The sequence below is a fragment of the Centruroides vittatus genome, unplaced genomic scaffold (genome assembly GCF_030686945.1).
Source record: "Centruroides vittatus isolate TY-2023 unplaced genomic scaffold, ASM3068694v2 contig_377, whole genome shotgun sequence".
NCBI lineage: Eukaryota > Metazoa > Arthropoda > Arachnida > Scorpiones > Buthidae > Centruroides > Centruroides vittatus.
The window spans coordinates 374,126-386,875 of record NW_027122198.1 but is presented as its reverse complement, the minus strand read 5'-3'; the positions used below and the strand labels follow the sequence as shown (position 1 = coordinate 386,875).

The 12,750-nt window shown below is 34.2% G+C and overlaps 2 protein-coding genes across 4 annotated transcripts in view; one reads left to right on the top strand and one right to left on the bottom strand.

Moving 5' to 3' along the window:
* The window catches only part of LOC136975623 (proton myo-inositol cotransporter-like), a 49,806-nt gene extending 43,838 nt beyond the window's left edge, over positions 1-5,968 (top strand). For both annotated transcript variants that reach the window (XM_067270690.1, XM_067270691.1), the window contains exons 7-10: positions 770-884; positions 1,096-1,325; positions 5,341-5,493; positions 5,568-5,968. In XM_067270690.1, coding sequence (XP_067126791.1) covers positions 770-884; positions 1,096-1,325; positions 5,341-5,493; positions 5,568-5,797 — 728 coding nt within the window. In that variant the 3' untranslated portion in view covers positions 5,798-5,968. The remainder of the gene's footprint in view (positions 1-769; positions 885-1,095; positions 1,326-5,340; positions 5,494-5,567) is intronic.
* Positions 5,969-8,000: 2,032 nt separating this feature from the next.
* LOC136975658 (hsp70-binding protein 1) overlaps positions 8,001-12,750 on the bottom strand; it is a 39,507-nt gene continuing 34,757 nt past the window's right edge. For both annotated transcript variants that reach the window (XM_067270761.1, XM_067270760.1), the window contains exon 5: positions 8,001-8,683. In XM_067270761.1, the coding sequence (XP_067126862.1) occupies positions 8,403-8,683 (281 nt within the window). In that variant the 3' untranslated portion in view covers positions 8,001-8,402. The remainder of the gene's footprint in view (positions 8,684-12,750) is intronic.

Here is a 12,750-nt window from a genome sequence, read left to right as displayed (position 1 = left end):
TCTAAAAAAAATCAGCAATTACAAGTTAGGTTGCATTATCCCGGTGATTCCCAAACATTTTTGAGCCACCACCCTTTTGATTTCATAAACTTATACCCACTGCCCCAAACCTGTTTTCCCTTGTGTGAGAAAGGCTAGGAAATATTCTTAGAAAACTTTTTCTATGAACTTCACACTTTATGTCCTTATTGTACATTGTTCTCCATTTCTAGAAACTATTAAATGCAATGTTTCTTCTTACTCGTTTTAATGGAGGAAAAGGAAAGGTTGCCAGCCAATGACCCCTACCCTCACCTATGTTACCATTTGATCAGAACCCTGTCTCTCCCTTGCTTTATTTTATCACCTAGAATTTACACACTACTCCAAGGTGGCAGTAGCGCCCACTTTGGAAACCACTGCTTTATCCTGTACAATAACAATGTATACATGAGCAATCCTTGTATACTTCTAATTGTTGAGATAGAAATTAATTACTAGAAGCAGATGCAATTGCCATGTGGCATAGAGACAGTACCCAATAAAATCCAATAGTTGGTTCTGACAGCATAACTGGCTACATAACCTGCTCATATGTTGGACATTGGTCTTGAGTCATTGGTTTGAATCCATTCCAAACCATTTTTTTCCATCTGAAATTACATTTTCTAATTATTAACATTATTATGCACTTAGGCATGATCATTTACAGTTCTCAAATTATATTTTATTAATCTAATAACAATTATACTATTTTCTTTAGTAGTAAGATTGTGTTACTGTCTTTAAGGTGTCATCTTTAGCCTTCTCTTGTTGGCTATTGGATTCCACATAACAGCTGCAAAGAGTCCAAGAATATTCAATCACAACATATACGACACTAACGTGCAGTGTTTCAATGCCACGTGAGTTAATTTTATTTGAAGTGTCTGTAAATTCAAAGAAAAAAGATTGAAAGGAAGAGTTAAATAGAACAACAAATAAAATTTGTAGCAAAATTAGACTTAGACTTTGTCAAAATTTGTTAAAAAGTTAATTAAATTGTTGCATTGTTTTTTAACAAGATTTTATGAAATAAAAATTAATTACTTTTTAATTATAGTTTTTCATTCTTAGAACCTGCAGTGAATGCACTCTGTTGAAGGAATGCGGTTATTGCTTTCCATCTTCGGATTTTACCAATGGCACCTGTCTTCAAGTGAACAAAAACAAGACGGACAGTTCGTATGCGGGAAGTTGCTTCAACCACACCAAAGAAGACGTCTGGGCCTACGATTGGTGTCCCTCTAATTATTCTTGGTTGATGCTCTTGGGCTTATTCCTCTATTTGTTTTTCTTTGCTCCAGGTAAGTGGGTATTTTACCGAGTGAACCAGTTTTACTTTAGATATCACTTCTGTAAACAGGAACTTATCTAATAAGTGTTTTTTTTTACAGAAAAATTTAAGTTACAGTAATGAATACAGTATAAGAAAACAAGGAAAAAATTTAGTCTGACACAATTTCATCAAATGCTATAAATGATGAAATTGTGACAGGCATATTTATCCCTTTATGCTTTATACATTACATTGTATTCGTTCATATTTAATTTATTCTGGTTTCCAATATTTTGTATTGGATAGTGTGCACATCGAGAACAGGCATTTCTGAAAGAAATCTTTTTAAAATACTTGTTGCATTTTTGTTCTCTATCCAGTTTAGCTGGTTGATCAATCAGCTAAATGATTCCTCCAGCCAGTTAAAGATAATTGCATACTAGTCTATAGTTTGAGCTTTGTAGCACAAGTATTGTTTTATTATTATTAATTGATAATGTAAAATGTTTTTCTCTGGGAGATCTCATGTATGTAGATCTGATTTTTGATCTCTTGTATATAAATGATCTCTTGTATATAGATGCAGTAAAGATTTTGCTAATGTAGAAGAATAACCGACCAAATGTCGGATGCTTTTATATTCCCATCACATAGTTGGCAGTTGACAAATTTTGTTTCCAGAAGCTGCCAAAATTTTTGTCTGCAGGCATAGTAAGATGTCTTCCACAAATCTCTGTAAAACAAAATTCCCACTATAGATTTTATTGGACCAATTTTTAATAACATTAGTAAAAATATAAATTTTAAAACATTGAATTCATTATCAGGTTTGTCAGTGTACAGAACGTATGCTGACAAACCTGATGATAAATTTAAATTATGCTTTCCCCAGAAACACAAATTCAATTTATCACATTGACAAAATTGAGTCAAAGGGAGAAAGTGAATAGAACATTAAATGGCCATCCTTACAAAGTCCCTCTTAACTTATTCTTTCCTCGATGTCATCTTATATGCAGAGGAAGGAAATGTCACCAGGTTCCTCAGGTTGGTCCCCTCCAATAAGGGAAACCAAAGCAGAGGAAGAATGTGATTAGGAGGTTAAATTTAATATACAAATTCAGAACTAAACTTTATGTAAATAAAATTCTACAGGTGATGCTTGTGCTGTGCCTAAAAGTAAACTCGTAATTTGTAATAATTACAATATTGCACTAGTAATATTTTATCAGTTTTGAATATTTTTGAATTTATGCATTCATTTTACAATATTTTAATGTTCAGATGATAAAAATTTGAATTTGGACAATAATCTAGAATACAAACTACTATTGTAGCATTCCATTATGTATTCTACTTGAAGAAGGTTGTTAAAAATGTCCAAAAACATTTTAGTTATTAAATTTTTGCTGCATTTTCAAGGTTATTGAGTGTGTTTGTTATAAAATACAGTGGAACCTTGCTTAATGAGCATAATTTGTTCCAGAGTCTTACTTGTAACATGAAACACTCGTTAAGCGAAACAATTTTTCCCATAGAAATTAATGTAAAATACGATAATGCGTTGCATGCCAAAAAAATGCTCAAATGTTTTTCGTATAATGTTTATTCAAAATAAATTGTACAATATACACTGTTAAGGAGCATGAATTGTCGTCATCTTTTCTTCTAGCGTGGAATGAACCAACTTGGAATGAGAATTTGAGTTGCAGAAACAAAAAAAAACCACAGCTAATATGTTTGATAAACACTACAAACGATATGCCAAATTCTTGGGTTATGTAAAGGCTATAATTAAATATTAGGAATTAATTAATTTGACTAGAGGTAGGCAGGTATGTCTCCATCTCGTATTAAATTTAATAATTATAAATAGTTAATTTTTAATTCAAACATTTCTAAAATTTAATTTGGCATCGGTCATTACATTTAATGACCCAAGAATTTAGCATATCGTTTGGCATATTTATTATATAACGGGCTTTGGTTGTTGTTTATAAGTAATATGTGTGAACACAAGTTTGGAAAAATATGTGATTGCAAGCGATACTAAGATGCTAGCGGAACGAGTGCTAAACACAGACTGATGGAGCATGCTGCATGCGCACAATTTGGGACTTCCCCCTCTCCTTGTCGCTTGTTAAGCGAGGCAAATTTTTACAATTTGTTTTGCTCATTATGCAAAATACTCATTGTGCAAGGGGCTTGTTAAGTGAGGTTTCACTGTACAAATTTAATCCTTTTGACTTTGTTTCTATAATTGAAGAGTTGATTTTTTTCTATTTGTTGAGAGTCACCAACTGACTATATATACAGAAATCGGCGTTACTGATTTTTGGGAGTCGATTTCTCCGCCCCTAAACACTTGAAGTAATACTAAAGATAATTAGAGATGTTGCAGCCAACATTTTCATCGCAAAAACGTGAACGTCAGACGTTCAGCATCGCCATCTCTAAGTCTAGAAGTTGGACAATGGTGTTTTGATTGTCAGTGGAATTATGCTCGACGTTCCAAATGCCATCGTCAAACTTCTAGACTTACAGGATGGTGGTGCTGAATGTCCGACGTTCACGTTTTCACAATGAAAACATTGGCCCCAACCTCTCTATTGTTTTCTTAGGTAGTGCAAAATTTCAAGATTTTCTATAAAGCAGTTGCCAAAATATAAGCAATTGAAAAGTGCAAAACAAATTTTTGGCAGTTTTTTCCTTTTTCTTCATCTGACATTGCAGACATTCAGAGAAAAACTACTGGGTCTAGTAAGCTCAAATTTTAAACTTAAGCCTCTCTTGTTATTGGTGAGGTGCTGGCAAAACTTTCAAGTTGATAGCTCTATGGAAAACCTCTGTAAACTTTGACCTAATTAATTTTATGCTTATAAAGATAAAATTGAATTTAACCAATTATTTTCATTCAAAATGTTATCCAGAATAACAGAAGCTCAAATGTATGCAAATTAAAACCTTTTATAATGATTTTTCTAAACTGTATCAAAAGTATTTGGTTGGTAGTGCATTGGTTGGTGCCAACCAAAATGAATATTGCAAGCGTTTTGTTGGAGGTCACCGAGCGCTGTCCGAACTGTATGTTGTCATCTTAAAAACTTAATAATTGTATTATTACATCAAGACATATGTCTCAGATGATTTTTGGTTATGACAATTTAGATATCAGTCAAAATTTTTCTTAGGAGTTTTTCTTTGGTAAAGATAAGCTTGGCACTTCAAAGCAGTACCCACAAGATTTTTACCTGTGTTATTTTTTCTACATTTTACTTTCAAGTGCCAAGCTTATCTATACCAAAGAAAAACTGTCATCTAAATTGCCACAAGTTTTTACTTGGTGCAACTTTTTACATCTCATGTTTTTGTTTGGTGTATATATACATATATAAACTGTGCCAGGGTAAAGCAATAGTGAGTGCCTTAGTGGGTGATTATACAGGCCATGGGCCCCCAGTTGGCACCACAAGTAACCATCAATGGTTATATCAATAATTAAATGTCTGGAAGCAAAGAATCACTCAGGGTCCAGGTAGCATAACTGGCAATGCATCTGCAGGTTGTCTTGTTCCTGGCCAATTTTTTTTCTTCCGGAATATTCTAAATTAATTAATAATTTATTAAATTTAATAATTATGATAGAGATGGTGCCTAATACTTATGTTTAGTACCAAATTACTTAATAGTTAATGATTAACAATAGCATTTAATTAGCCCAATTAACTATAGTGGGTGATTGGTTTTTGTTTGGATTTAAATTCTCAAAATTAGTATTAGTGAGCTATTTGTTTAAGACGTTTGCAGACTCCTTACTTGTATTTAGGTATCAGAAAATCTGAGATCATTTCTGTATCAACTTTCTGTCTCTTCATGCAAATTATTGGAAATCCTTAAGAATCTGAAATATTTTCTTAATTTTCTATTCAAAATTGTTCTATGAGACTTTGTCTTAAATGTTTGATGATAATAATTAATGAGAAAATCTTCTTAAGAAATTTCTATTTTTTTCTAAAATAAAATAAATCTTTTTCCTTTCATAGGCATGGGTCCAATGCCTTGGACCATAAATTCTGAAATCTACCCACTGTGGGCCAGAAGCACTTGTTATGCATTGGCCACTTCGGTGAACTGGATGTTTAATTTGTTGGTGTCCATGACGTTTCTCACTCTCACCCAAGCCATCACAAAATACGGTAAGAGGGCCAAGTTTCCTTTGATTTAGTAATGCTAAAAAATAATAATAATTAAAGGCCCGTTTTGCTCTCAGGCACCTTTTATCTGTACGTGGGATTTGCGGTTGTGGGTTGGGTGGTATTCTTCCTCTTTCTTCCGGAAACGAAGGGGAAGACTCTAGAAGAGGTGGAAAGTCTGTTTTCCTGTTCCCTCTGGGAAGATGGCACCACACGCAACGAGGAGAAGATGGTCCAGTACGTGCACATTCGCGGAATAAGTTGCTCTCGGACCTACGAAGACCAGGATTCGGGGGAAGACAATTAAGGCGCATCGCAATCTATTGTTGGAATCATTCATAAGAAAGTTTACCCATGCTGTATATATACTTTATGCAGAGATATAATTATTTATAAAACAATTATTACTACCTTGTTGAAATTTTAAAGTTGTGACAATGCTGTCTATAATAAAATTAAATTATGAATTGTTAACAAAGCTTCTTTCCTAATTATATCTGCTTAAGAAATTATTTTATCACCAGGATATCAATTCAGACAATAACACGAGCAATTATATAAATTTACTATTAAATCATAAACATCAATTTCAGCAAAATACTTCACTTTTGTGTTCTATAATCCTGCATTCTAATCGAATAAAAAAAGAGTCTCTATTGTTCATGCAGATTTTCTTCTAACTTAAAAGTTATTAAACATATTAATTTAGTTTTGTAGAGGAAATAACAAGTGAATCTGTTAATAAAGTGGATGTGTTTCTACATATTAGTTTAAGCACCAAATCTGTTATTAATTTCATTTTAAGCTATAATTGAATTAAGATTATATATTTATTGCACCTGAGAAATCCTAAATAAAAACAAATTAAAAGACAATCTTGAGGTTGCTTATTTTGTTACTTAATTTCTGGTCTGCTTCATAGCTTTTTTTTTTGTGGCAAAAACATATATATATATATATATATATATATATCATTTAGGAGTGTTAAACTAGGGGTTTTAAACTCAAAATTATGGAACAAAGACAATACATTGCTCGTAATGGAGAGAATAACCTTAAAAGATTCCTTATAGCAATTGCTCTGCACTCTCAATTACAAAACAAATCTGACATCTAAAAGTCCGAAGTTTATTCCTAAACCCTCTTCCTTCCTCTTACATAAGGCATTTCAAACTCGAAGCCACACACAAATGTACGAAATTAAGAATACAGTAATACAATCAAAATTGTCCACAATTGGTTCCAACAGACTTTACTGCAAGACCGTTTATGAGAAATTGGTGGATCTTAATGCTTTTAATTGCCAATTAATCTTTTGTAATACATAGATGATGATAAAATTTTAATTCAAAAGTGAAATTTCCAAGTTATTGATTGTGAAATTATATATATCCTAATCTCTCTGCAAGCTAACGAGACTAATTTCAGCACATCTCATATTTTGTCCCTTTGGATAACAGATCATATCCATTGTTTGGCATGTCTAATGCCTTTAAAAATTTTTTTGAGCACGAACAGAATCAATCTCGTCAGTGGCGACATCATTGCTTTATGACGAAACATCTTGTCTTAATGCAATGACATCACTGTTAATCAGGTTTATGTTTTTGCTCCACTTATGAAAAAATAGAAATATTGACCATAGAGAAATATCCTCTCAGGTGGGTAATAGTAATTAGTAATAGTAAGGCTTAATGTTATTATTCCTTTGGGTGGGGGTCGCAAAATATTAATTTTATTTATACTTACTATTTAGGGGGTCGTGGAGCTAAGAAGGTTGAGAATCGCTGATCTAGATGATGGGAAATCACATACCAATGCATGTCGGAAACGCTTTCCTGGCGTGGTAGCAACGACACAAAACACAAGAAAGGAAGGACACGAACAGGGTGAGAAAACGTTTATTATTCTTAGTAACAGCAAAAATGCTGGGACGTCTTTGGCTGGTGTACGCGATTGTCAAGGCACTGGTGCACAAAACTCCTGTTAAGTGCCGAGGAACTTGTTGCACGCATCGTGGCAGCTGCTGGGGAAGTCCAGGACACGCCTGGTATTTTCAACAACGTTAGATCTTCACTGTGCTGGAGATGTGAGGCCTGCATCACCGCCCAGGGTCATAATTTTGAACACCTTCTTTGATTTTTGCTGTACTAAGAATAATAAACATGTTTTCTCACTCTGTTCATGTCCTTCCTTTCTTGTGTTTTGTGTCATCACTACCGCACCAGGAAAGCGTTTCTGACCATGCATTGCTATGTGATTTCCCATTGTCTAGGTGTACTCTATATCTCCTGAAAGTTTGTAACCGCTGTACTGATATATATATATATGTACATATACATACATACAGCATACAGGGTGTATTTGAAAATGTTAAGATAAGTGTGATTTCTAAAACTAAATATACATCTTAATTCAAGAGCTTACTGAATTTTGGAATATATTTCCAATAAAAAAGGTATTTTAAAAAATTAAAAACAATTTTATTAATTAACAACAGACTAACAATCTAAAAAAATGATTTCTTCATTCAAGTAAATACCATTTAACAAAGGAAGATCTATTTCTAAGTTACTAAAAAACAATATTAAATGTATATTAAGACTGATAATTTCATTGTCAGTTATATTTGTGATAAGGTAGATAAATCAACAATTACTTTAATAACTCGTTTTCACTTTTTAATTTAATTTTTTATATTCATTTTATTTCAAAGTTCCTATGGTTTTATCAATCCCTTGATATGTTATTAAAACACTTGAAAGATTTCCTTCTTTGACAGTTATTATATTTTAATCAAAAATATTTAAATCAAACAATTAATCAACAATCATTTAATTTTGTGTTTTGTTAACAGATAAGAAATATAATATAAAAAAAAATATTTTCAATAAATTAATATGAATAATTTTTCATCTCTCTGATCCATCATTTCCTTGGAAGAAAACCAAGTTCAATATCTGATGACAATATTCCCATTCTTCTTTGAATTCTTCTTTACCAGACAGAAGTTTTATTCTTGTTTCGAGTACTTCTTTCAGTCGTAAGTCGGAGCGCTGGCATTCGTTTCTACATTGTTCGCTATTTGTGACTAAGGCCAATAAGGCACCTACTACATATTCGTGACTTGGAGAATGTTCGGTATGTAACAATGCTGCTAGTTGTTCCACAAACCCCATATTGTATAAGGTATCTGTAAATTAAATTTTAAATATTTACTGATTAGATACAAAATTAATTATAAACAAATTTAAATTTTTTATTTTGAAAATATGAATATATAAGATTGCCCGTTTAATAAATAATTCTTTACATAAATTAGCATAACTATACAAAACTTTTTAATTTATATGTGATTCAGTAAGTTCTTAACAGCCAACCAATTCTAATAGCAAAACTAAACTATCCTTGTTAGTCTGTAAAATGTTAGTTGTAGGACTATTTCTTGTTCCTAATCATACTGAAGCTTAAAAGTATATGATTCAAGGATACAACAAATATTAAATGCAACATGACAAAAACAATTTTTTGCAGAAAATTGAAATAAATTCAATAGCAACTTTAGAAAATGAAAATGTGTGTAATTTCTTGACATTATTCTGAACAAAATTTAAAACTTCATTCTAACACAAACTTCCTTTAAATATGTGTAGAGTATTCACTTAATTATCAAATCCTGTATAAAAATTTAGACATTATAATCAGTTGTTTTTATATTAAATAAGAACTCTGGATTTTAATAGAGATTTGTGAATAAAAGTACAGGGTCTTCTGAAAAGAATGCTATCATTTTAAATTATAATTATGTTAATAATTATCTGACAATGTTGTAATGTACTGTACATTAAAACATTGGACATTGGAAAACTGTCCAAGTTTCTCATTTTTCCATAATTTCTCAACGTGTGCATCTCGTATCACATGGCACACATCTGACTGATATTAGGGTTAGCTGAGTGGTTGGGCTTAATTTTGCTAAGCCTAACTTTTAGGCACTTTTTATTTATCAAAGTTTTGGCACTTGGTGTGCCTCCATCTCGGCCTCCCTGGCCATAGTGTTGAAGACCTCTTGCAGCGACCATCTTGTGTGGACTTGATTTACAGCACGGTTTACCATCACTTCTACAGGAGGAAGCTGGACACCTTTGCTACTTTTAGATTAGGTAAGGAAACACCAAGAGGAGCCCCTCTGTCTCACTTGTTACCTGTGTGTAGGGGTTTTGCCATGGCAAAAATACAGCAATGAGATGGTAGAGAAGAACTGACTGCCCAGCTTGTTCTACTGGCCAAGCTAGCTTGGCCTACACGTGACAACATCCCCTCTACTGTAGGGTATCCAAGATGCTTTTGGTGTGCAAGATCATTTGACTGGTATTCAGGCGATCGTGCAGGATTTGTGAAACTCCACAATGCAGGAACATTCATTCAGACATCTGCCATCAGGATGGTAAACAGGAACTTTAAGTACCTCTGCAGTTTTTTAATCAACAAATTTTATTCATTAAATTTTCTTTAGTAACTGTATTTTATGTTTATCAAGTGGTAGTCTCTTTAATCCGATTAACGGTAGACTGTCTCACAGCTAAACAGGTTTAATAACTTCTTTATTGGCTTTTTTTACATATGCATTTCGGATCAGTGTTATCACTCCTGATCCCTCCTCAGTACTACAAAAACAAAGGTTTCAGAACTCGGAGAGTGCTGTAACCTTTGTTTTTGTAGCACTCGGAGAGTGCTGTATGGGTGTTGGGGAGTATATGAAGAACTTAAAAGTACTGGAGAAGGTTTTTTAGGAATTTTTATTGTTTCTTACTCGCATTAGTTGTGTTAATATAAAACCTTTGTTTTTGTAGCACTGAGGAGGGATCAGGAGTAATAACACTGATCCGAAATGCATATGTAAAAAAAGCCAATAAAGGAGTTATTAAACCTGTTTAGCTGTGAGACAGTCTACCGTTAATCGGATTAAAGAGACTACCACTTGATAAATTTTATTCAGTCTTCTGGGCTTTTGTGGCAACCTTCGCAGGCTGCTTGTACTAGTAGTGTGTCAGCCAGCACTGGGACCTGAGCACCTTTCAACTCTGGACTAGTGTGTCAGCTAGGCTGTATGTGTCGTGTGCAGTGAATTATTATTTATTTGTAATACAAGTCTATTCTACAGCCATGTCTATGGATACAGGCTCTACTATCATCTCAGGTTTTTTGGAGGAATCCTTCAAGATCTTAGACGAGGTGAAGGGGTATTGTGCCTATAACCCTAATGGGCACCTTAAAACTGGGAATCACATCACATATCACTGAACAGTTTAAAAAGTTATCAAATTGTCAGAAGTAACTCTTAGGGATAATATAATGCCAGAGGCTATTGAACAAAGGTTAGCTCTCCTTCCATCTAGGGAGGATCTGCTTCACACGGTTACAGCCAAAGGGGAAACCAGGCAATGCATAATTGAAAGAACTGAGAGAATTCATGATGGTGCAGGGAGGGGGAGCATTGATGAAGATCTTGAATCAGTCAATAATAAATTAGACCAGCTATTGGAAAAAGATGAGAAAGTAATCATTAATAATCAGGAAAATATACTGAATATGTTAACTTCCTTAACTAGGAGTTTCATCCACCACTCTTTCTTACAGTAATGCTATTAAGGCCAACCTGAATATGTTAGGGTTTTGAACAGGAATAAAGAGCATAAACCCACATGTGCTAGTGATGTACAATAAGGATGATAAAATAGGAAGCAAACAAACCATAAAAACATTACAACAGGAGTTAAACCCATCAAAACTAAAAATAGGGGTCAATAAAATCAGAAAAATATGGCAGCATTGCCATAGAACTGGAAGAACATTCAAATATAGAAACCCTAAGTCAGGCTATTGAAAAATTTACTCCGAATCTTATCACCAAGATCCCTAATAAAAAGTTACCTAAAATGATTCTCACTTCTATCCCTGCAGATATCACCAAGGAGGACATCACATGTTCTGCTCATATATATAACTCGCAAATCAATGAAATGATGCAGGAGGAAGAATTCCATAAACAATGCATGCTAAAATTCCAGGTGGGTAAACGGGGGAAGCCCTACACCAACTGGGTCATGGAAGTCTCTCCAGAGATGAGACAAACGTATCTGAGGATTGGTAAAATTAATGTCCGATGGTCAAGGTGTCACATCCGTGACTTTTTTGCAATTCTTAAATGCTTCAAGTGCTGCAAATTCGGGCATTCTGCAAGAGACTGTAGCCTATCCATTCCAGTATGCAGTCAATGTACAGAGGGTCATGGTTTTAAGGAGTGAACTAATAAACATAAGGATCCCATTTGCAGCAACAACTGTAAACAAGGTGGCCTCCATTTCAAGCATACTGCCAGAGACAACACACATGCTCCACCTACCAGAAGATCGGGAAAGCCATACTAGAAAAAACCGATTATGGATCAGAACACTAACTTGCAGAATTTTAATTTCATTATTAATCTTGGAAGGGGAATAGCTGCTACCTCCCTTCTTAATAACAAATTGAATAGTTATGACATCTGTCTAATTCAGGAGCTGTACTATGCAGGTCACAAGCCAGCCTGCATTCTCACAGGCACCATGACTATCTGTGGCACCAGTGGCTATCCATGGAGCCTGATCCTCATCCCTAATAACAATCTCTCTATTCTCTGGCACTCAGAGCTGAGTAACGAGTACATGGTATGTATCGAGATCACTAACAGCAGTTTCAGCTTTATTATAATAAACATTTACTCTCCCAAGAACTCAGTCACTACTGGACAGCATATCTAATATAATTGGACAGGCCAACGACAAGGCAGTCATCATTGCAGGCAATATTAATGCACACTCCCCCACATGGGGAGGTGATAAGCTGGATAAGAGGGTGAAAGCTTTTGAAGCCTTCCTGGCTTCTAATGATCTTCTATTGCACAATGACCCTGACTCACCCCCCACTTTGGTCTCTAGCAATAGCAAGAGCTGGGCGGATATCACTGCTTCTACTTCATATGGACAGAACTTAGTGTTTAACTGGAGCATATTGGATGAAAACAATTTAAATGATCATGCATACATCAGTTTTAGCATTCAGCACAGCTCTATTGATAGGGAGTGCTTCACCAGGTGGTGGTTCTGTCTGGCTAGAGCAGACTGGAACCTTTTCAGCAACTACGTAGACACTCACTATCATACATTTCAGGACTACATGACCAATAAACACATTACAGACATCATTGAAGGCAACATT